This window comes from Balaenoptera borealis, assembly GCF_965194805.1.
Source record: "Balaenoptera borealis genome assembly, chromosome: 1".
Taxonomy (NCBI): Eukaryota; Metazoa; Chordata; class Mammalia; order Artiodactyla; family Balaenopteridae; genus Balaenoptera; species Balaenoptera borealis.
The window spans coordinates 6,160,469-6,186,446 of NC_138860.1; the positions used below are offsets into that span (position 1 = coordinate 6,160,469).

A 25,978-nucleotide genomic window follows, 5' to 3' on the forward strand; every position below is an offset into this window, starting at 1 on the left:
AGGCCCTGGGCAAACAGTTATAAGCAAAAGCTGATAAGTATCGCTCTAGTGGAGCTTGCGATTTAATGAGGCTTTAAGAAACTGTGCGATGACAAATTTTATCCTCAAACTAATCCTGAATTTTTATAGAACTCTGGATGATAGAATTGGAATTAATTGGGGGGAGCGAGGGGATAGCACAGGGAAAATTAGCAGGTAGATCAGAGTATCTCCTTTCTCAGACACAATAAGGTGATGGGAAGAAGAAAGTGGGTGGTTATTTCCTTTCCAATACTTCCCTCTGTGTCACTATACATCCCTAGGTATCTAATCTGGCAGTTTTTGCAGTGGTATCTAATTAAAGGTCATGCCTCAGAATAGAAGACTTTGCACATCACAGTTCTTTCAGTGATGTGAAATATTTTGCACCTATTTTTCTAGATTGATACATGGATGAAGTTTCCATTTGGGTTCAGTATTTGTATTTATCACTTGAAGTTCTGTTTCACTTTGTTTTTCCATACCTTGCCTTGAAAATCAATTTTAACCTGCAGGCAGGTTTAAATATCTTTAGGTCATTCTTGCAAGCTGGTGTTGAGCAAACATGTTGATTATAAGCGTTTTTTTTTAAAGTTTCTTCTTTCTTATTCTGCTAAAAGATTTGTACTGTTCAGAGAACTCTGGAGAATAATATTAATATGTGCTCAAGTGAAAAGAGGATTTGGGTATAACTACATGACTTTTTGTGTGTACGAGCAGAAGCACGGATTTAACATCAGCTCAGATTGGGAGAAGATTTCAGGGGAAAAAATCAGAAATTTAGGTCTTGGTTATGCCAAGTTGGAGACATCCACTAGAGACCCCAGTAGAAAAGTTGAGTAGGCAGTTGAATTGGAATGTATGAGTTTAGGAGAGAGGAGTGGGCGGGATATATAAATTTGGCAAACTTGGGCATAGAGATTCATTACTCTTTGAGTACAGCTGCAAAAGGATGGATTTTAAGGACAGAAGGGAATGAATGAGCCAAGGATACCCAGGAGGAGTAAACTGTAAGGTGGAAGAAAACCAAGAGAATAGAGTGAAGAAAGGGATTCAAGGATGAGGAAGTGATCGACTATGCCCAACGCTGATAGGATAGGTAAGATGACCTGATTTCTGCATCGTGCCACGTAGAGGTCACTGGTGACCTTGATGATTGCAGATTTGGTGGAGAAGTGGAATAGGCTTAAGAAAGAACAAGAGGTGAAGAATTGGAGCCAATGATTTTAGATTTATTGTTTGTAAGTGTTATGGGCTGAATTGTGCCCTACAACATTCGTTATGTTGAAATCCTAATCCTCAGTACCTCAGAACGTGACTGTATTTGGAGACAGGGCCTTTAAAGGGGTAATTAAGTTAAAATGAGGCCATCAGGATGGGCCCTAATCCAATCTGACTGGTGTCCTTGTAAAAAGGGGACATTTGCTCACACAGAGACACCATGGATGCTTGAACTCAGAGGGAAGATCCCGTGAGGACACAGAAGGTGCCCTCTGCCAGCCAAGGAGAAAGGCCTCAGGAGAAATCAACACGCTGGCACCTTGATCTTGGACTTCCAGCCTCCAGAACTATGAGAAAATTAATTTCTGTTGTTTAAGTCACCCGGGTATTTTGTAATGGCAGCTCTAGAAAATGAATACAGCAAGTCTCAGTGTCTCTTTATTTCTTTCATTACGGATCAATGCATGGCCAAGACGGCTAAGTGCATTCACATCTTCTTCTGCTATAAGGGATTTTCTTAAGTTCATGCACTGATGATGTACATTGCTTTTTCCAATAACCCTGGTTCTTTCTAGGGGATTTCTGTGGGGGATTTCTTTGCCAGGTCTCCTGTCTGTCAAAATAGAAACTCTATATCATCAAAAATTGGCAGAAAGCACCAGCGTGAACAGCAGATTTAATGCTTACTTATATCTCTGGTTTCTTAATTTCTTGTCTTTTCTGGCTTCTAAGAATTTCCCTTACTTTCCTACTAGCTAAGACATACATGTTAAAAATGTGGTGTGTGGTGTGTGTGTGAGTGTGTGCGTTTAATAATTTATTTAACTTTTCAAGGTATTTCACTTGGGAAGAGTTTATGGAATATGTTTTACCGTATTGTCAGAAGCAAAATCCTGAGTTACTTTGAAGTCTTTTTTTTTGTGATAAAGCAGTTTGCTGCTATCTATATATTGCCAATTTAATCACAATCAGTTGCTTGCTTTTTGATCAAGTTGAGTTGCCGTTAAACTTATAGACAAGCTATCTAAAGTAATTGCCAGTGTCTCTGATTGGATTCTCTGGAAGCAGTAATTGCCAGTGTCTCTGACTGGATTCTCTGGAAGCAGACCCTGATAGGACTTTGGGTTGTGGAAGGTGTGATCTCAGATAGGCTGGCTCATTGCAACCGAGGCAGAGCCTGTAGCAGCTCAGAGCTAGCAATTATCCAGCTATCATTGAAGGAGAGGGGTCTGGGTGCCAAAATTCCACGTCTACCATATTCAGTTATATGGTACTTAATCATGATACAGTCTTAGGAATAATATTTATTTACTAAACTAAAATAGTTGAAGGTGGAATTGTTAGGCAGTATTTCTTGTGTCAATAAAATTTAATCCAATAAATTCCAAAAATGTCTATCAGCTATGGTTGTATATTTTATAATCCGTTTTACTATATTTTGTAATCAGAAAAAAATACAATAATTTAAAAAATAAAAAGTAAATTTGGTGTGGAGATGGTCAACGTACAGACTTCCAGCTATAAAATAAATGTCCTGGGCATGTAATGTACAACATGGTGACTGTAGTTTAAAATACTGTATAGCATATTTGAAAGTTGCTAAGATAGTAGATCTTAAAAGTTCTCATCACACACAAAAAATTGTTAACTGCGTGTGGTGATGGATGTTAACTAGATTGTGGTGATCATTTCACCGTGTATACAAATATCAAATCATTATGTTGTACCCCTGAAACTAATATAAGGTTACATGTCCATTATATCTCAGTAAAAAATAGCAAAAAGAAAAGTAAATTTGATTTGTATACCACGATTTTTCTTTCTTGGTTAAAGCTCATATATCATCAGGCTTAGGCATATGGGAGTTAGACTGCTTGGTTGTGAATGCTAGGTCCACCGTTTAGGATTTATGTGATTTGGGGCAAATGCCTCTGTCCCCTAATCTGTAAAATGGAAATAGTAATAGTACCCATTAAGGGTATGTCTTGAGAATTAAATGAGGTAATACATCTCTGTGTTCAGTGTAGTGCTTGGGTATTTTCAATAAGTAGCTCCATGTTATTGTTAGTCACTGTTTATTAACACATTTCTTGGCTTCTATTCAAGTTCTTTTAATTGTCTGGCTTCTTCTCTGCCTCTCTGCTTTCCTGTATTGCTATTACCTGATACACTTCCTGTGCTCTAGCCATTTTAACTCCTTTTAATTCCATACTTGTACTATACTTTTTCTCACATTTTTTTTTCCCTTTGTACCTGCCATTTCTTATATCAGAAAAGGCCTTGGGTGTGTCTCTCTCCTTCCATCCAAGCTTGACAACCCTATTCACTCTGACTCCGTAACAAATTCCTTCTTGTGTTATAGATTTGAGTCATCTACTTTTTTGGTGGAGTATGGAAATTATTTCTCATGTAGTACCCCAGAGTTCCTCTCACCCCCAGTTTTTATAAATATAACATCTTTAAGAATTCTTTTGTATCCCCAGAATTAGTTTAGTTGTAATTTTTAGTTTGTGTAACACCCCATATTGTGCTGTGGACACACTCTTATTTCATTCATTCATTCATTCATTCTTTCCTTCATTTATTCATAATTTATTAATATATAGATACCTATGGACACTCAAAGAACTAATACTTTATTAATAACTTACAACTAGCTCTGCATTCCTCCGCTCTCTCCCCTGCTCCCTCCTGGAGGTCATCACTCTCCTCGTTTTGGCTTTTCTTTTCCTTTTAACAAATATAGTTTAACAGATGTTATGTGTATCCCTAAACAAGTTATTGTTTGGTTTTAGATGCTCTTGAACTTGACAAAGTGGGCACCATGCTACATGTAGTCGTCTCAGACTTGCATCTTTCATTCAACATCTGGTTACCAAGATCCATTCATATTATTGCATACTTCATTAATTTTTACTGCAATACTCCATTGTAAAAATATGCCAGATTTGCCTATTTCCCTGTAAGTGGATATTTGAGTTACTTCTGATTTTTCTCTGCGCTTTCATGAACAGTGCTTTTTGGAACACTCTTGTACATGCATCCTCATGCATGTGTGTAGGTTTCTGTCTGGCATTTATTTAGGAGTGGAATGGTTGAATTGTAACTATGTGAATATTCAATTTTATTAGATAACGCCAAATTGTTTACAAAAGTGATTGCACCAATTTATACTCCATCCACAATTAAGAAATCCTTTGATTTACCTTCTCTCCAACATTTGGCATTATTATGCTTCTTGATTTTTTTTCCAGTTAAAGGGATATAAAATATTATCTCAATAGACTCTTATTTGCATTTTCCTGAGTACTGATAAGGTTGAACATTTCCTCCTTGGTTTATTAGCCAATATAGTTCCTCTTATGTTAGATGCCATTTCACATCTTTTGGCTACATGTTTGTTATTTTCTTAGTGATTTAGGAATTCTTTATATACTTTTGATTTTTAACTTTTACTGGTTTTGTATCCACATATCTTCTCCCAGTTGTGAGCTTGCTTTCCACTATCTTCAAAATTTAAATTTAAAATTTATAAATTGAGCTGTGGGAATTTCCTGAGCCCATCTGTTATTTATTGATTTATACTATGTTTCCAGGCAAAACCTCTTTTATAATTTTCTTTTTCTATCTAAAGTACTATTTGACTATTCAAATATCAAAAAAGTATTCACCATTATTTTTTAATAAGAGTTTAAAAGTTTCCTTAATCTATGTAAAGGTGATTTGATCCATATGGTATGAGATAGGGGTCCAATTTCATTTTTTTTCCTATTTGGATAACTATTTAAAAAATCAATTTATTGAAAGTTCCTCTTTTTCCTATTGACCTGCCATACTCTTTTTGTTACATAATAATATTCAATATATGCATGAGTCAATTTCTTGACTGTTTTATTCCACTAATCAGTTTTTCTTTCTCTGTGCCATACTTATAATCTTTTAATTACTGTAGGATCATAAGTCTTGATATCAGGTAGGGAAAATATCTACTCTTTATTCTTCTTCACAAATGTCTTATTTAGTTTAATCTTTCACCCTCTATAGAATCAGCTTATCAAGTTCCACAACATTGCCTATGTGATTTTGATTGGAATTTTATAGAACCTTTGGTTTATTTTATAATATAAATACCAAAATGATTTCCAAAGCATTTGGGACAACTTAAATTATGCTGGTAATTAATAAGAAGCCCTTATTAGAGGAGGAACTGTTAGAGTACAATTTTCAAAAGGTTAAAAGATCATGTCCCTCATCCAAATATGAAATGAAAACTTGTCAAAACTTATATTCAACTCATTGATTAAGGAGGGAAACAGTACTAATTTAAAACTGGTAGGGTACTGAAGAAGCTAGGTGTTTACAGGCAACGTCAGAATAAGGTGGTTGGGTTAGCAGAACCTCCAGAAGTCCTACGGGGCCATGTGCATTAACCTTTGGAGCTTTCTCTTTTGTTGGGTGGAGATTCTTTGAGTGTCTACTTGACACAACTTTGCTCACTAAGGTCTGTTCCTCCACAGTTGTAAAAATGCACAGAAAATACAAAGTCAAGGCCAGCATTTTATTAAAAGAACATCTAGTAATCTCTTTTGCCTACTTCCAAGTTTTGGATAATTTTCCTGACAAAACTGACAGCAAATGTTTCTGTAGTGTAACAGTTTAACATTTTAACTGTATCATTGTCTACCTTCTTGGACAGTTTGGGAAAAAAGTATAGGGAAAGTACTCTAAAAGAAACTTATTTGACTGTTAAAATAAGATGATAACCAGATTTTTAGATTACTGCTATGTTATTTGTCATATACATAGATTTAAATTGATTTGACATTTAGATTTTATATTATTTAGTAAAAATATAGACAATATATTTATTATTTATTAGAAAAGTGCATGATTTTTTTCTTATTTTTTTCATAATAAACCAACAAAACCTAAAAATCCATTTATGTATGTAAGAGAATTGTGAAAAAATGGTGCATTGTTAACATAGAGGAATATATAGAAGAATACCATGCAGTGTTAAAAATGACAGTCTAAGCCTGCATCTTCTATGATTGATTAAAAATAATTACGTTGTAAATCAGCAGATGTAGGATAATTTCCTTTATACTGTTGTTTAAATAAGTGACATGTCACCAGATGCTTGTAAATGAAGCAAAACTAAGTTTATTTAAACTCCCTGAAGTTAGTGAGTAAGCATTAACAATGCTTCAGAAGATGATGTTAGAAGTGAGATATTTATTAGGCTTTGGAATAAGGGCTCAAGTGGTGTAAGAGGGATCTTTCATGGTGAAAAAGGATAAGTCACTTAGCATTGGCCGACACAGCAAAGTGAGGGTTTTGAACTCTTAATGAGTAATAAGTAACAAGACAATGCAAGTCTTAATGTCTTATAAATAAGTGATGTGTTTGCCTAGGTAAATGGACTATTGTCCCCAATAAATTGATCTGTAGGAGTTTTCTGGAGTAAACAGTGAAGTTATTTATTGCCTTCTATCCTCATTTTTCCTAAGCAAATATATCTTGGAGGAATCAACTACATCAAATAGGCATCAGTGATCCACAGTTTTTGTTTTTCCTTTTATAAGTGTTTATTCTAGGAACATTTTTAAACTACCAACATACCAGAAAAAAGTTATTTGCCATTGTCCAGTTGTTTGTCTCACATAGAAAGTATCTTCTTTAATTTTCATAACCTGTTAATGGAAATAATATCCACATTTTACAGAGGATAAAAGTTAGGAAATCTGATAATCAGATGCATATCATCTGATTCCACAGTCTGTGCTCTTATCCCTCTTAGCTCTTATACTACACTACAAAATAAACAAATACATGAACATACCAACAAACTATTGTGGGGAAAAATTCAGTTTCTCTAGAAAACCCATTCGATTTATTGTAATATTTATTGAGTGAAATTCTATTTGTGACTGTTTCCCCCTCTTTCTCCAAATTGTGGGACCATGTCTTTAACTGTGTTCAACCCAGTATGATTTATCTATTAAAATCATATATGTTAACTTAAGTAAGAATAATAAGTAATAAAAGAAATCCTAAAGAAATGTGTGTCCCCAGTGAGCTGTGACTATTACTGATCTATGACTTTTGAGGTGCAGAATGGGAGAGGGCTTGCAGAACTGATTTAAAATCTTATGACATTGGTGCAAAGAATTCAGTAAAACTAAAAGGTGCTTCTTTCATTGCATATGGAAGTCTTTGTGTAATTTCCAGTTTCATACTAACAACTAGTATCTGTTGACCATGCCCTGACTATTTGAGACCCAATAGCTCCCTCCCCCAAAACACACACATTTCTTCCCAAACTGGGCTTTGCTATTTAATCATGCTGCCCATTCCTAGCAATCCTGGTCTGTGGGAGCATCGTTATATTTTTCCTTCAAGGCTTTCAAATGACTGGCGCAAGAGTCCAATCTGAGTTAGAAATTACATGGTGTCGTCTATCCTCTTCTTATCTTATATGCATACAGAAAAAGCAAAGAGGATTTACATGTTGTAGTTGTTATGAGTTTTGATTGGGAGGCCGTTAGGCTTGTGGTGAGGCCATGCTACCTGTAGTCATTATTATGTAAACTTATCCGCCTTCCTGTGGCTAACAGCTTTATACTTTACGAACATATGTTTACATTTATGCATGTTCATGTATTTGTGTATATATATATATATCTTTATACCCTGTATGTGTATGTATATATACCTACTTGATCCAGACCTGCCCCCCACAATGCAGTTGGGCCAGGGTATGAAGAAGCAAAATCTCTTTGCAATTTAAGGATGAAAAAAGTGTATCTTTATACCTAAATAAAGCTAAATACTTATTCTAGCTTTCTTTATGTTTTGCTTCCTGTGCATAGGTTTAAGTTAAATTGGGATTGCTTAAATTTAATTATTTTTAGAAAAATGGGGAAGTACAGAGAGTAGGTCCTGAAAATGAACATTGACATGAGGACATGAGTTTTCAAACTGAAGAGAGACTTGAATAAAAAAGTACTCCTGGGTGGACTTCTAAATTGTTTTCCCGTGGAAACTGCAAAACTATGTATTTCCAGCTACCAGCAAGCTGTGATTACCAAGGAGTGACAAAAGCATAAATGCTATTATTGAGGGGTATCAGCATTATCCAGAATGAAAGAAAATTGATGAGTGATTAGCACCCCAGGATCTTTCCTTATTACCATTACATCTATCTATCTATCTATCTATCATCACTATATAAAAATATATATCTATTTAAACACATATATATGTACATGTACTATATATAAACATATATCTATTTAAACACATATATATGTGTATATATATGTGTATATATATATATATATATATATATATATATATATATACATATGCATATAATAATAGCTGGTTTCCCTTTCTGAAAATGACATTATTTTAAATCTTATTTTTAAAATGCAGAGAATGCTATTGAAAGTCTCCAGAATTAATCTCTGCCTCCTTGTAAGATGTTACCAACTAAAAGAGGTGGAAAAGTTAGGCTTGCATAATTTTGAAAAGAATAAGATGGGCCAAAAGATGTTGGGAAATGCTTTAGGAGGGACTCCAAAGTATTTAAAGTGAGGTTATTTTTTGTGCATGTAGTAAAGATTGGAAGCCAGGTAGAAGGCCTTTGGAAGCACTTGAGCATGAACTGGTGAAACTAATTTTTTAAAATGAAAAATTAATGGTAGGCTTATTTTTTAATTTATTTTTTTACAAGGTTCCACTTGAATGGTAGCTCTGTTAAATAATTTAGTTACCTGAAGTTAAGAGTGAATATTTGGAAGTGGATAGGACTCTGGGTTAGAGTCAATAATCAAAGGGCAGTATTAAACAAACACTTCTCAGTACCCCTATGTGGGTTTGGTGTTTGCAGTGCTCTTTTGTAACACTTTGCAGGTGACCTAGAACTCTCCTAATAATGAAGAACTAACTTGATGAGGAGGCAGGAAGCAAGAAGTGGTAACAGAAAGATCAGTGTCCCAATTCTGTCTCAGTACTAGCTATAAACTTGGGCAAGTTGCTAAAATTATTTGAATTAAAGTTTTTTCTCTATAAAATAAAGTTGATGGCTGCCTTACCCAAGTCATAGCAACACTGTAAAAATTAAATCAGTCAACAGTAGTGGATATTTTTCTAAATGTTCATTAAATCATGGGGGGATGGTGCAAATAAACAAACACATCCAAATTAATAAAATTGAAAAAAAAAAAAAAACCTGCAGGGAATGATCGTGAATCACAAGGTAGACCAAGTTGGAATAAGAGCTTACGAGGATTCAGCTCACCACAAACCCAAGTTTTGCATCCTCAAAATAGTTATAACCTAAGGAAAGGAAGATGACTTTATCTATTCCACTACACTGTCGACTCAGAGTCCTTAAGGTTTGTACCAAAGAAAGAACTGGAGACCTTCATTCAGGCATTGAACAGGAATAGGTCCCTAATAGGTCTCAAGTAACTTAAGAGATACTTAAGACATAAGCATGAGCAATATGGTCCCCACCTTCATGGAGCCTACAATCTAATGGACTTACTTCATATGACTAAGAAGTGCTACTGTCACCATCATAGAGAATGATTGGAAGGGAAGAACACCAGTTAGACCAGAAAGTCCAGGTAGATATTGCCTTGTTTGAATGAGTGTAGTAATAGAAAAACTGGTACCTGGACTCCATGACCAATATCACAGCATCAGAGGAAGGCAGGAAGGGAAAAGCACCAAGTGGACACAGAGGAAGAATTTTCCTTTGGTAATGATCTGTATGTAGCATAATTTCCAAAAGAGAATATCTGCAAAACTTTGGCATCCTAAAAAGAGTCCAAGGCATTATTAGAGCAAAAAAAAAAAGTGTTTCTGAAAGAATGGTGCACTGACAACCTGGGTCACAATTATTTTTGGTATTTTAAAGAAAGTAAACAAGAATTTTAAGACTGAAACGAGGAAATTGCCTTTTAACAAGATCCTGCTTAATTTTTATGCTAAATTCAAGTAACCAGAGCAATGGGAAATGGGAAAAAAATAAAGCATTTAAATCAGTATTAAGGCAGTTGATATTGTTAAGACAAATTGATGATGGTTATACAAAAAAATCTCTATATACTTAAAATTGTTCCAGAGCATAAAATATCTGGAGAGTTTTTCAGTCTGTATTTGAAGATATTAGAATAATCTAAAGGTAGTAGCACATCAATCTTAGTTATGAGCATAGAAGAAAACTCCTAAAATATAGGAAAATGAATCCAGCAGTAAATTACATGAATAGTTCACTACTACGAAAACAACTTATCCCACAATTGAAAAAAATAATTACCTAATAGAAAAACTATTAAAATAATTTACCAAATCAATAAATCAAGAGAAAAAGAAAAATGTACCATCAACTAATAGATTCAAGATAGGTTTTTTTTAACATCAACATTCATTCATTCCTGTTATGAGTTTTAGTAAAACATAAGTATTTATTGCAATCTCATGGTCAACAATATAATTACTGCTAAAGCACTAGAAACCTTCTAAGAATGCACACCATGGTTATTTGATTATTCTTTTTTTCATCAAAAAGTTCTAGTCAATGTAATAAGACAAGAACAGTAAAATGGGAATACAAATATTGGAGATTTCCAGATGACATGATTGTCTGCCTAGAAAACTCAGAAAATAAACCTGAAAAATATCACTACCTATGAGAGAGTTCAACATGGTAGTCAATTACAGTATCAAAAACAAAAGTTAAAGGTTGGAACAAAACACTTTTAGAATAGCAAACAAAATTATAGGATCTGCCCAAATAAAAAAATAAAACATTGTTGACCAACATAAAAATAATGTTATTAACCAATGGTAACGTATATCAGTAAGAACAGATATGGCCTAATGATTGCAACTCCACTTTATTTTTTATTAAATACACCCATTTCCACTATTATATTGGGACAAATGTGACAAAATGATCTTAATTTTATTTTGAGTGTAAACATGTGGAAAAATGACATTTTAAGGAGTGATGAGGGCAGATTTGCCCTGGTGTATTGTTCAAAACCATATAGTTTGAGTCCGCTAAAATGACCTCCTGGATGGAGGTAAATTCAGATAAAGTTAGATGGGAGGAGGCAGGCCATAAAAGAGGAAGGAAGGAAGGAAGAGAAGAAGGAAAGAGGAAGATCAGAAGAGAGGAAGGAGGGAAGAAAAGGAGGAAGGAAGGAAGGAAAAGCCCATTTAAATCTGGAAAGGGAAATACCAAGAGGATATTTAAAATCAACTAAAATCATGAAAAAAATTGGGAAAGATAAAAAGTAAACTCTGTCCTAAATCCCTGAGTACTAGAGGACTTTATGGTGCTGGAGAGTTCCCGAAATTGTACAGTACACTCAGTGGCCTTGATTCCCAAAGAGTTGCCGTTGGATCAAATAAAAGAAAAATCCATTCCATATTATAAATAGTAAACCCAAAGGACATTTTTTTGTACCTGATAGAAGACATGGGTCAAGAAGCATTTTGCTTGTTTTTTGTTTGTTTTTTTCATTTTAGCTTTGAAAAGCATTTGTATAAATTTATGCTTTAATATCATCCATGGTCCTCAGTGATATTGACTTGGAGAGATCGCTAGATTAATTAAGAGTTTTGGGCTTCCCTGGTGGCCCAGTGGTTAAGAATCTGCCTGCCAATACAGGGGACACGGGTTCGAGCCCTAGTCCGGGAAGATCCCACATGCAGTAGGGCAACTAAGCCCATGCGCCACAACTACCGAACCTATGCTCTAGAGCCCGCAAGTCAAAACTGCTGAGCCCACGCACCTAGAGCCCGTGCTCCGCAACAAGAGAAGCCGCCACAATGAGAAGCCCATGCACCACAATGACGATTAGCCCCCTCTCGCCGCAACTAGAGAAAGCCAGCACGCAGCAACAAAGACCCAACACAGCCAAAAAAATAAAATAAAATAATTTTTAAAAAAAGAAGAGTTTTACTTCACACAATATTATAATTAAAATGGAATTTCGAAGTCATTTAATGAGAGACCTCACACCATGCAAAATTGTTTTTACCTCAGGAAAAAAATCCAGTCACTTGCAAGCTCTTATCTAGTCTTTGGCACATTTATATGGATTGGCGAGCTCTCCACTTTATAATGATGGCCGTTTCAAAATCGGGTAATATCATTCATAATTCTCATATTTTTCTATAATTAATCCTATACAATAGAGCATCATATTATGAATCATCTCATTTTAATAGTGATGGTCACTTCAGTATTTAAAGACAGCCATTTTGTTAGTGCGCATTCTTCATATTTAGGTTAAACATTTCCAGTTCCTTAAACTTGTCATCCAATGAAATACTTTCCAGATCCCTCATTTTTTGCTTCAGGCTTTTAGATGATCTCATTTTAGTTGAAAAATGCACCTCAATTATATACCCAGTACTGCACTCCTGATATGAAGAATGGACTCATATTTTTATAAATTTGATAATTCTAGGAAGCAAATCTACATGGCCTTTGCTTTATTACTTGTGCAGTAGCCATATGTCCTCTCAAATTTGCTTTTGTATCCGTAGCAAATATGAACTAATTTAGCTTGATATCAGTGTTACAGTTGCTTTATTGAAAATAAAGTCCTTTTCATTTGATAAACAAGGGAAACAGAGCCAGTCATGGCTTTCCGAGATACTAGTGGAGTTGTGGGACTGCATGTGTGTGCACGTACTTTTATAGCATGTGAGTGTGAAGGTTAGCATATATGTGAAGTGGTGTGTGCATGCACACAGGCATGTATATAGAGGTGTTCTGCCAGAAGATATTGTTGCAATTTTCATGGCTTCTTGCTAAAGAAATTAACAAGTAAAGAGAATCATGATTTATGTGTTGATTTTTGTGATTTTACATATAAAGTAAAAAAGAGGACAGTAAATGACAAAATGATGCAAAGAAAAGAAAAAATGTTTATGGGTGAGGATATTTTCTTTAGGAATAAGAGAAAAAGAGCAATTCAAGTCTTCTAGAAGGTATAACAGATAAAACTTACTTTGCAATTGATGACAAAAGAGCTTTTGTTTTTATGGCCTAAGAGATTGCTTTTAAAATATTCATGGATCTTCTTGAACATGCAGCTTAGAATTTAGGAGTGAAATATTTCTGTGGTACATGTCAATTATTTTTTCTCCAGTTTTATCTCTTTTGTGTATTCCTGCAAAACAAAACAAACAAAAAACTATCTCATTTATATAGATTACATTATGAAAATTTTGTCACATAAGGAAAAATGAAATTATGTCTTTGTTGTTTGTGTAAGCATTAAAATGTTTTCTTAATTTTTTTGGAATCCTAACCTATAATAAATATGTTTGAGACTATTTAACTAAGAAAATTTCAGATGATTATTCACAAGTCACCATGCACTGAACACAATGTTTCTTTTCACTCAGTATTTTGAAAATATTATTTAAGCCCTATCACATAAGAGAAGTCTGCTAGAATTTAGGGAGAAAGCAAATGCATTTATTAGAATGCTATTATGTTTTAGAGTGTTGGTATCAGTTTATAGTGGATTAAATGTAGAATATTCAGTCCCTTAATTGATTTGTCTGGTTTGTAACTTCTCTATGGTGACTTTAACATTCCACTTGCACTACCACTCCTTTGTTGATCCATATATATTTTAATATGAGCTAGATAAATAAAAAGGTAAAGTGTTCCATACGTGGTGTCCCAAGTAGTCTCAAGATAAAGTGAAGACTTGCTAAAAATAGATTTTCAGGCCCAGTCCCTTAAGTTTCAGATACAGTAGATCTGGAGTGGTTAGTTCAACCTGAATTTTTTAAGCATGCAGTTGATTCTGATGACAGGGAAAAGAATTAGGAAAACGCTCATGAAAAATTATTCCAAAAACACATATGAAAGACTTTTGCATTATTGCTGTTTGCAATCACCCATACCACTCATCATATCCACTGATACAAATAATCAAGTCAACTACATATGATATTTGAACTGACTACATCTTTAAAATTGGAAAGTAACTGCTTCTCTCAAAAAATAAAAAAACAGCATTTTACTCAATTCTCCTTTTCTGTGGTGGGGATTCACTCAAAGTATACAATGTATCACATCAAATAATTTATTTTTATTTTCTTATATATTAGTCTTTAGATTAATTATGTTTTTATTTTTTGTTTGCAGGGTGCAAGTTGAATTTTATATGAATGAAAACACATTTAAAGAGAGACTAAAGTTATTTTTTATCAAAAACCAGAGATCAAGTAAGTCTTTCATTTTATTCCCCTGTCTATGTATTTGTATATATGTTTACCTTAAAAAATTCCAGCTTTGCAATCCTTTTGCAAAATATCTTTTATAGAGAGAAGTAAAATTGATAGTCTTGTCTGCCAGGCATTAAAGTTCAGAAAACAATAGATGTTACATCTGGTGGTGTCAAGTCAAGGTTTCTTGACTATTTTACTTCTTGAAATCCCACATCAGTAAATAGACTTCTGAGTGGACCATTTGGATTGGTAGGAACATTGAGGAAAATCATTTAAGTGAGGGTTCCCCATATTTTAACTGTGAGGGATACCAAAACTTGTTTTGAGAAGACTCTGGTGATTCCAAGTGACCATAATGGGGAATAATTTTCTGGTTTAGTGATTTAGTAGGGAAGAGTTTCCCCATCACACCTAATAACAAGAAACATGTAGGTGATCTGAAAGGTACAGATTACTAGCATCCTCCCCTGGGAGATTTAAAATCAGGACTAAGCTAAGCTAAGCTCAGCATATAACATCCCAGTGATCCTTATCATCAAAGAAACTTGGGAAACATTGGAACTTCAAGGAGGCATGAAATTAGCATAATCACTGACCTCTAAGCCTGTTCAGGGTTGAAGTGCCAGTCATACTTGCCTCCCCCTAGTACCACGTACTTTGAAAAAGCCATAAATAATGAACCAATATGCAGTTTTTTTCATGTGATTATTGCTTAAGACATCAAGAAGCATTGGAGAGGTCTACATTAGATTGGTGTAGACTTTGCTCTCTTTGAATTTTGACCTCTGAATCCTCCTGGGGTGGTCTAAAGTAAGTTGTGCTTCTATAGAGTTCATAGAGAGAAACTTGAGTTGTGAGCAGTTACCCAAGTACTGACTGCAGGGACTATTTCAATCTGTAAGGCACACAGGTTAGAGAATCTTAATGGCTGGTTAGTTTTAGGATTAGGCTAATAATAACTAATGATTTTCTAATCCAGTTGTTTTGAATTCCCAAGGTGGTCCCACCAATAGATGTTACCTGGAGAGGCCACATCATTTGCATAGAAGGTTTCCTTTATTTTAAAAATTTGAAAAATTTTACTAAAAATTTTCTTTCTCCAGGCCAGAAGGAATAGATGTATTATTTGAATACTTTAACAACAGCCAGCTTTGACTAAGCTGTCATTTGAGGAGATCAGTTCTATAAAACCAGGGCAATTTCATTAACGGTTTAGAAGACTTTATAAAGAAGCTAACCCATAAGTACCTAGCATTTTAGTAGGAAAACCCAGGAAAAATTACACAATTAATAAGCATTAACCTTTTACTGTTAAGAAATGTTACCTCAGGTACACTCACTTATAGCAGAGTAAAAACAAAATGACATTTCATTTCCAGATTTTATTGAGAATTAATTATAGGAAGACCTCAAAATTTTATTCACAATCTGTGAATCAGTTACCACCTGATAATTGCAGGAAAGGTAATGCTTCTATTAATCAGACTTTAAGCACATTTTGCTTAATATTAATTACTCTTCTTCATCATCAAGTATTATAGGCCGCATAACTGTGAACGACGCAGTTTCAAAGATACATACATGGCAGTCTTAATTCCCACAAAAAAATTTTTTAAGATTTCATTGGTATTTAAACCTAAAGTAAAAAGTTGGTCAAGTCTCAAAAATGTGTGTGTGTGTGTGTGTGTGTGTGTGTGTGTGTGTGTGTGTGCTTGTGTATTTCCCAGCATATGCTATTAGGATTTCTCTATAATTATATAATTATTAATTAAATGTATAATATATAATTATATATATATGATTATAATTTCTCTACAGTCAAACCTACCAGGTGCTCAGAAGATACAAGATTTATAACTTATCCTGTGAATTTGTAAGCAGCTAGATTTTCTGGCTAGTTAAAATTTATTCCAAAATTCATGGATCTATAAAGTGCTTAAACTTCTAAGCATACTTGAACCAATCTTGATTGGACATGATTTTTGTGGCTTCTGAATGCTCAAATGTAGATTTACTCTTAGTGTATAATATTCACTGTCATTTGCAGTTCATACGTTCTGTCATTCTCATTTTTTGTTTCAATATTTAGCCACCTAGAACTTCAGAGTGGGTAAGCAATTATGGTATTGTAGATTCTAAACACAATTTAAGTGCTGTACTTAAAGCTGATATTTTTGACAATTCTTTTTAGTCTTTTGTGGACTGAGTTCAAATGAAAATGCAATTTTTGTTGTTTGTTTAAAGGTCTAAGAATACGTCTGTTCAATTTTTCTCTCAAATTATTAAGCTGCTTTTTGTACATAATCCGAGTGCTACTAGAAAACCCTTCACAAGGAAATGAATGGTAAGGTATCTTTGTCTGATTTTCTACAATATTCTTTTTATTAGTTTAAATTGTATTATAAGTTTTGAGGTAAAACTGGTAAAAATAACATTATATTAGTTTTAGGTGTACAACGTAATAATTTGATCTTTGTATACATGACAAAGTGATCACCACCATAAGTCTGGTTACCATACGTCACCATACAATCCATCCCCTTTACCCATTTTACCCCATTCTCTTCCTTTTCCTCTGATAACCAACAATCTATGAGTTTTGTTTTGTTAGCATGTTTTGTTTTTTTATGTTCTACATATAAGTGAAATCATATGGTATTTGTCTTTCGCTGTCTGACTTATTTTACTTAGCATAATGCCCTCTAGGTCCAACCATGTTGTCACAAATGTCAAGATTTCCTTCTTTTTATGGCTGAATAACACATTTCATTGTGGGTGTGTATATATACATACATACCACATCTTCTTTATTCATATATCCATCAATAAACACTTAGGTTGTTTCCATATCTTAGCTATTGTAAACACTACTGCAATGAACATAGGGGTGTGTGTATATCTTTTTGAATTAGAGTTTTGGGGGATTTTTAGGGGATAAATACCCAGAAGTAGAATAGCTGGATTATATGGTAGTTTTATTTTTAATTTTTTGAGGAACCACCATACTGTTTTCCATAGTGGTTGCACCAACTTACATTCTCACCAATAGTGTAAGAGGATTTCCTTTTCTCTGAAGCCTCGTCAACATTTTTTATTTCTTTTCTTTTTAATAATGGTCATTCTAACAGGTGGGAGGTGATATCTCATTGTGATTTTGATTTGCATTTTCCTAATAATTAGTAATGTTGAGAACATTTTCATGTACCAGTTGGACATCTGTATGTCTTCTTTGGAAAAATGTCTATCTGGATCCTATGACCATTTTTATTCCAATTTTTTTTTGTTTTTTTTTTTTTTGCTGTTGAGTTGAATGAGTTCTTTAATATTAAGGGTATTAACTCCTTATCAGATATATGATTTGCAAATATTTTTCCCATTTTAGGTTGCCTTTTCATTTTATTGATGGTATCCTTTCCTATGCAGAAGTTTTTTAGTTTGAAATAGTCCCACTTGTTTATTTTTGCTTTTGTTGCCTTTGCTTTTGGTGTCAGATTCAAAAAATCATCACCAAAACCTAGGTCAAGGGACTTACCACCTATGTTTTCTGCTAGGAGTCTTAAGGTTTCAGGTCTTACATTCAAGTCTTTAGTCCATTTTGGATTAATTTTTATGTATTGTGTAAGACAGTGGTCTACTTTCATTTTTTATGTGTGTCCTGTTTTCCCAACACAATTTATTGAAGAGATTGTCTTTTACCCATTGTATATTCATGGCTCCTTTGTCATTGATTAATTGACCATATATATGTGCATTTATTTCTGGGCTTTATATTCTCTTTCATTGATCTATGTATCTGTTTTATGCCAATACCATGCTATTTTGGTTACTATAGCTTCGTAGTATAGTTTGAAATCAAGGAGCATGATTTCTCCAGGTTTGTTCTTCTTTCTCAAGATGCTCGGCTATTTAGAGTCTTTTGTAGTTCCATAGAAATTTGTAAATTGGTTGTTTTAGTACTGTGAAAAATGTCATTGGAATTTTGATAGAGATTGAATTGAATCTGTAGATCACTTTGGGTAGTATGGACATTTTAACAATATTAATTCTTCCAATCCATGAGTACAGAATAGCTTTCCATTTCTTTGTGTCTTATTCAATATCTTTTATCAGTGTCTTACAGATTTCAGTGTACAGGTCTTTCACCTCCTTGGCTAAATTTACTTCTAGGTATTTTATTCTTTCTGATGCAATTGTAAATGGGGTTGTTTTCTTAATTTCTCTTTTTGATATTTCATTATAATTCATAGAAATGCACAGATTTCTGTACAGTCATTCTAAGTATCCAAAGGGAGTTGGTGCCAGGACCCCTGCACAGATACCAAAATCCATGGATGCTCAAGTCCCTTATAGGAAATGGCATAGTATTTGCGTATAGCCCATGAACATCCTCCCATATACTTTATATCATCTCTAAATTGCTTATACTGAATATAGTATAAATGCTGTGTAAATAGTTGCCAGCATGTGACAAATTCAAGTTTTGATTTTTGGAAATTTCTGGAATTTTTTTCAAATACTTTTGATCCATGGTTGATTGAATCAACAGATGTAAAACCCATGGATAAGGAGGGTTGACTGTACATTGATTTTGTATCCTGCAACTTTGCTGAATTCATTTATTAGTGCTAATATTTTTTTTTGTGGCGTTTTTAGGGTTTGCTATATGTAGTCTAATGTCATCTGCAAATAATTCCAGTTTTACTTCTTTCTTTCCAATTTGGATGACTTTGTTTCTTTACCTTGCCTAATTGCCGTGCCTAGGACTTCCAATGCTATGTTTGTAAAAGAGGCAAGAGTGGGCATCCTTGTCTTGTTCCTGGTCTTAGACGGAAAGCTTTCAACTTTTCATCACTGAGTATGTTGTTAGCTGTAGGTTGGTGTATATGACTTTTATGATGTTGAGGTACATTCCCTCTATACCTACTTAGCTGAGAGTTTTTAATCATAAGTGGATGTTGAATCAAAATTAAACAATGTCTTTTTTGCATCTATTGAGATGATTATATAATTTTCATCTATTTTGTTAATGGTTAATGTTTTTTTTAAACATCATTATTGGAGTATAATTGCTTGACAATGGTGTGTTAGTTTCTGCTATATAACAAAGTGAATCACCTATACGTATACATATATCCCCAAATCCCCTCAACTTGCGTCTCCCTCCCACCCTCCCTATCCCACCCCTCTAGGTGGATACAAAGCACCGAGCTGATCTCCCTCTGCTTTTTCTGCATCTATTGAGATGATCTTATGGTTTTTCTCCTTTAGTTTGTTACTATGGTTTATCACATTGATTGATTTGCATATATTGAAGAATCCTTGCATTTCTGGGATAAACCCCACTTGATCATGGTGTATGATCCTTTTAATGTGCTGTTGGATTCTGTTTGCTAGTATTTTGTTGAGGATTTTTGCATCTATGTTCATCAGTGATATCACCCTGTAGTTTTCTTTCTTTGTGACCTCTTTGTCTGGTTTTGGTATCAGGGTGATGGTGGCCTCGTAGAATTAATTTCGGAGTGTTCCTCCTCTGCTATATTTTGGAAGAGTTTGAGAAGGATAGGTATTAGCTATTCTCTAAATATTTGATAGAAATTGCCTGTAAATCCATCTGGTCCTGGGCTTTTGTTTGTTGGAAGATTTTTAATCACAGTTTCAAATTCAGTGCTTGTGATTGGTCTGTTTATATTTTCTATTTCTTCCTGTTTCAGTCTTGGAAGGTTGTTCTTTTCTAAGAATTTTTCCATTTCTTCCAGGCTGTCCATTTTATTGGCATGTAGCTGCTTGTATTAATCGCTCATGAGCCTTTGTATTTCTGCAGGGTCAGTTGTTACTTCTACTTTTTCATATCTTATTCTGTGGATTTGAGTCTTCTCCCTTTTGTTCTTGATAAGTCTGGCTAATGGTTTATCAACTTTGTTTATCTTCTCAAAGAACCAGCTTTTAGTTTTATTGATCTTTGCTATCGTTTCCTTCATTTCTTTTTCACTTATTTCTGATCTGTCTTTGGAATTTCTTTCCTTCCGCTAACTTTGGGGTTTTATTGTTCTCCTTTCTCTAATTGCTTTAGGTGTAAGGTTAGGTTTTTTATGTGAGATGTTTCTTGTTTCTTGAGGTAGGATTGTATTGCTATAAACTTCTCTCTTAGAACTGCTTTTGCTGCATCCCATAGGTTTTGGGTCATCGTGTTTTCATTGTCATTTGTTTCCAGGTATTTTCTGATTTCCTCTTTGATTTCTTTCGTGATCACTTGGTTATTTAATAGTGTATTGTTTAACCTCTATGTTTTTGTATTGTTTACAGATTTTTTCCTGTAATTGATATCTAGTCTCATAGCGTTGTGATCAGAAAAGATACCTGATGCGATTTCAATTTTCTTAAATTTACCAAGGCTTGATTTGTGACCCAAGGTATGATCTATCCTGGAGAATGTTCCATGAGCACTTGAGAAGAAAGTGTATTCTGTTGTTTTTGGATGGAATGTCCTATAAATGTCAATTAAGTCCATCTTGTTTAATGTATCATTTAAAGCTTGTGTTTCCTTATTTATTTTCATTTTGGATGATCTGTCCATTGTTGAACGTGGGGTGTTAAAGTCCCCTACTATGATTGTGTGACTGTCGATTTCCCCTTTTATGGCTGGTAGCATTTTCCTTATGTATTGAGGTGCTGCTGTGTTGGGTGCATAAATATTTACAATTGTTATATCTTCTTCTTGGATTGATCCCTTGATCATTGTGTAGTGTCCTTCTTTGTCTCTTGCAATAGCCTTTATTTTAAAGTCTATTTTGTCTGATATGACAATTGCTACTCCAGCTTTTTTTAAATTTCCATTTGCATTGAATATCATTTTCCATCCCCTCGCTTTCAGCCTATATGTGTCCCTAGGTCTGAAGTGAGTCTCTTGTAGACAGCATATATATGGGTCTTCTTTTTGTGTCCATTCAGCCAGTCTATGTCTTTTGGTTGGAGCATTTAATCCATTTACATTTAAGGCATTTATAAATATATATGTGCCTATTACCATTTTCTTAATTGTTTTGGTGTTTTTTTTGTAGGTCTTTTCCTTCTCTTGTGTTTCCTGCCTAGGGAAGTTCCTTTAGCATTTGTTGTAGAGCTGGTTTGGTGGTGCTGAATTCTCTTAGCTTTTTCTTGTCTGTAAAGTTTTTCCCTTTCATCACTTTAAATATGTCTGGCCACTCCCTTCTGGTTTGCAGAGTTTCTGCTGAAAGATCAGCTGTTAACCTTATGGGGATTCCCTTGTATGTTTTTTGTTGTTTTCCCCTTGCTGCTTTTAATATGTTTTCTTTGTGTTTAATATTTGATAGTTTGATTAATATGTGTCTTGGCATGTTTCTCCTTGGATTTATCCTGTATGGGACTCTGTGCTTCATGGACTTGATTGACTATTTCCTTTCCCATATTAGAGAAGTTTTCAACTATAATCTCTTCAAATATTTTCTCAGTCTCTGTCTTTTTCTCTTCTTCTGTGACCTCTCTAATTCGAATGTTGGTACGTTTAATGTTGTCCCAGAGGTCTCTGAGACTGTCCTCAATTCTTTTCATTCCTTTTTCTTTATTCTGCTCTGCAGTAGTTATTTCCACTATTTTATCTTCCAGGTTACTTATCCATTCTTCTGCTGTGGTTATTCCACTGTTGATTTCTTCTAGAGAATTTTTAATTTCATTTATTGTGTTGTTCATCATTGTTTGCTCTTTAGTTCTTCTAGGTCCTTGTTAAACGTTTCTTGTATTTTCTCCATTCTATTTCCAAGACTTTGGATCATCTTTACTATCACTACTCTGAATTCTTTTTTAGGTAGACTGCCTATTTCCTCTTCATTTGTTTGGTCTGGTTGGTTTTTACCTTGCTCCTTTTTCTGCTGTGTGTTTCTCTTTCTTCTCATTTTGCTTAACTTACTGTGTTTGGGGTCTCCTTTTCACAGGCTGCAGGTTCGTAGTTCCCCTTGTTTTTGGTGTGTGTCCCCAGTGGCTAAGGTTGGTTCAGTGTGTTGTGTAGGCTTCCTGGTGGAGGGTACTGGTGCCTGTGTTCTGGTGGATGAGGCTGGATTTTGTCTTTCTGGTGGGTAGGACCACTTCCGGTGGAGTGTTTTGGGGTGTCTGTGACCTTATTATGATTTTATGCAGCCTCTCTGCTAATGGGTGGGGTTGTGTTCCTTTCCTGCTAATTGTTTGGCATAGGGTGTCCAACACTGTTGGCTGCTGGTGGTTGAGTGTTTCTTGGTCTTAGTATTGGGATGGAGATCTGTGGGAGAGCTTTTGCTGTTTGATATTATGTGGAGGTCTCTGGTGGACCAATGTCCTGAACTCGGCTCTCCCACCTTAGAGGCACAGGCCTGACACCTGGCCGGAGCACCAAGACCCTGTCAGCCACACGCCTCAGAAGAAAAGTGAGAAAAAAATAAAGAAAATAAAAGATAAAATAATAAAATAAAGTTATTAAAATTAAAAATTAAAAAAATTGTTAAAAATAAAAAATTAAAAAGTATTGAAAAAGGAAAAAAAAAAAGAAAGAAAAAAGAAGAGAGCAACCAACCAAAAAACAAATCCACCAATGATAAGAAGCGCTAAAAACTATACTAAAACCAACCAACAAAAAAACAGACAGAACCCTAGAATAAATGGTAAAACAAAGCTATACAGGCACAATCACACAAAGAAGCATACACATACGCCCTCACAAAAAGAGAAAAAGGAAAAAATATATATATATATAAACAAAAAAGGTAGAGAACAACCAAATCAATAAAGAAATCTACCAATGATAATAAACTCTAAATACTATATTAAGATAAACATAAAACCAGAAAGAAATTAGATGCAGAAAGCAAACCCCAAGTCTACAGTTGCTCCCAAATTCCACCATCTCATTTTTGGAATGTTTTGTTGTCTATTCAGGTATTCCAGAGATGCAGGGTACATCAAGTTGATTGTGGAGATTTAGTTCACTGCCCCTGAGGCTGCACGGAGAAATATCCCTTTCTCTTCTTTATTTGCACAGCTCCTGGGGTTCAGCTTTGGATTTGGCACCTCCTCTGCATGTAGGTCCCCCTCTCGTGTCTGTTCTTCACCCAGGCAGGAGGGGGTTAAAGGAGTGGCTGATTAGGGGGCTTTGGCTCACTCAGGCCGGTGGGAGGTAGGGGTACAGAATGTGGGGCAAGCCTGCGGCGACAGAGGCTGACGTGATGTTGCACCAGCCTGAGGCACACCGTGTGTTCTCCCGGGGAAGTTGTCCCTGGATCACGGGATCCTGGCAGTGGCGGGCTGCACAGGCTCCCGGGAGGGGAGGTGTGGATAGTGACCTGTGCTCGCACACAGGCTTTTTGGTGGCGGCAGCAGCAGCCTTAGCATTTCATGCCCATCTCTGGTGTCTGAGCTGATAGCCGCAGCTTGCGACTGTCTCTAGAACTCCTTTAGGCAGTGCTCTGAATCTTCTCTCCTCGTGCACCCTGGAACAATGGTCTCTTGCCTCTTAGGCAGTTCCAGACTTTTTCCCGGACTCCCTCCCAGCTAGCTGTGGCACACTAGCCCCCTTCAGGCTGTGTTCACTCAGCTGACCCCAGTTCTCTCCCCGGGACCCGACCTCCGAAGCTGGAGCCTCAGCTCCCAGTCCCCACCTGCCCCAGCGAGTGAGCAGACAAGCCTCTCAGTCTGGTGAGTGCTGGCTGGCACTGATCCTCTGTGCGGGAATCTCTCTGCCCTGCCCTTTGCACCCCTGTTGCTGTGCTCTCCTCCATGGCTCCAAAGCTTCCCCCCTGCCACCCCTCGTCTCCTCCAGTGAAGGGGCTTCTAGTGTGTGGAAACTTTTCCTCCTTCACAGCTCCCTCCCAGAAGTGCAGGTCCTGTCCCTATTCTTTTGTCTCTGTTTTTTTTTTCTTATGCCCTACCCAGGTACGTGAGGAGTTTCCTGCATTTTGGGAGGTCTGAGGTCTTCTGCCAGCGTTCAGTATGTATTCTGTAGGAGCAGTTCCACATGTAGATATATTTCTGATGTATTTGTGGGGAGGAAGGTGATCTCCACGTCTTACCTTCCCCATCTTGAAGGTCTCTCCTAATGTGGTTAATGCTAATGAGATGTTGATCCACTCTGAATCTCTGGAATAAATCCCACTTGATCATGATGTATGATCCTTTTTAATGTATTGTCAAATTTGGTTTTCTAATATTTTGTTGAGGGTTTTTGCATCAATATTTATCAGGGATATTGGCCTGTAATTTTCTTTTTGTGTGGTTTTCTTGTTTGCTTTCATTATCAGGGTTTCAGGCCTCCAAAATTGAGTTTGGAAACATTCCCTCCTCTTCAATTTTTGGAAGAATTTTAGCCAGCTAGGTTTCAAACCTTCTTTGAATATTTGGAAGAATTCATCAGTATAGCCAGCTGGTGGTAGACTTTTGTTTGTTAGGAATTTTTTAATTACTAATTAGATCTCCTTACTAGTAGTCAATCTATTCAGATTTTTTATTTCTGTATGATTCAGTCTTGGAAGATTGCATATTTCAAGGAATTTATTCATTTCTTCTAAGTTGTCCACTTTGGCACATAATTGTTCATAATAATCTCTTACGATCTTTTGTATTTCTGTGGCATCATTTGTAATACCGCTCTTATTTTAGGTTTTATTTATTTGAGCCTGCTCCCTTTTTTTCTTGGTAAGTCCAGTGAAAGGTTTGTCAATTTTGTTTATCTTTTCAAAGCACCAGCTCTTAGTTTTATTCATCTTTCCTAATGTTTTCTAAGTCTTTATTTCATTTATTTCTACTCTGATCTTTATTATTTCCCTATTTTTACTAACATTTCTCTTCATTTGTTCTTCTTTTTCTGGTTCTTTTAGGTGTAAAGTTAGATTGTTTATTTGGATTTTTTCTTGTTTCTTGAGGTAGCCCTGTATCTGTATGAACTTCCCTCTTAGAACAGCTTTTGCTGCATTCCATAGGTTTTGGAATGCTGTGTTGCCATTTTTGTCTCACAATAATTTTTTATTTCCTCTTTGATTTCTTTTTTGACCTATTGATTGTTTAGTAGCATGTCTTTTTATTTTGATGTATTTGTGATTTATCCAGTTTTCTTCCTAAAATTGATTTTTAGTTTCATACCATGTGGTTAGAAAAGATACTTGGTATAGTTTCAGTCTTCTGATATGTTTTGTGATCTAACATGTGTCCTATCTTGGAGAATGTTCATGTGCACTTGAACATGTATATTCTGCTGAATTTGGATGGAATGTCCTGTATGTGTCTATTAAATCCATCTGATCTAATGTGTCTTTTAAGGCTAATGTTTCTTTATTTTCTCTCTGAATGGTCAATCCATTGATGTAAGTATGGTGTTGCAGTCAATTTCTCCCTTTAGGTCTCTTGATATTTGCTTTATATATTTAGGTGCTCCTAAGTTGGGTATATATATTTACAAATGTTATATCATCCTGCTGGATTGACCTTT

General features: G+C 35.2%; 1 protein-coding gene across 8 annotated transcripts in view; it reads left to right on the forward strand.

Moving 5' to 3' along the window:
• KCNT2 (potassium sodium-activated channel subfamily T member 2) overlaps positions 1–25,978 on the forward strand; it is a 376,144-nt gene that overhangs the window by 96,025 nt on the left and 254,141 nt on the right. For all 8 annotated transcript variants that reach the window (XM_082394255.1, XM_082394261.1, XM_082394256.1 and 5 more), the window contains 2 exons: positions 14,435–14,514; positions 16,762–16,861. In XM_082394255.1, coding sequence (XP_082250381.1) covers positions 14,435–14,514; positions 16,762–16,861 — 180 coding nt within the window. The remainder of the gene's footprint in view (positions 1–14,434; positions 14,515–16,761; positions 16,862–25,978) is intronic.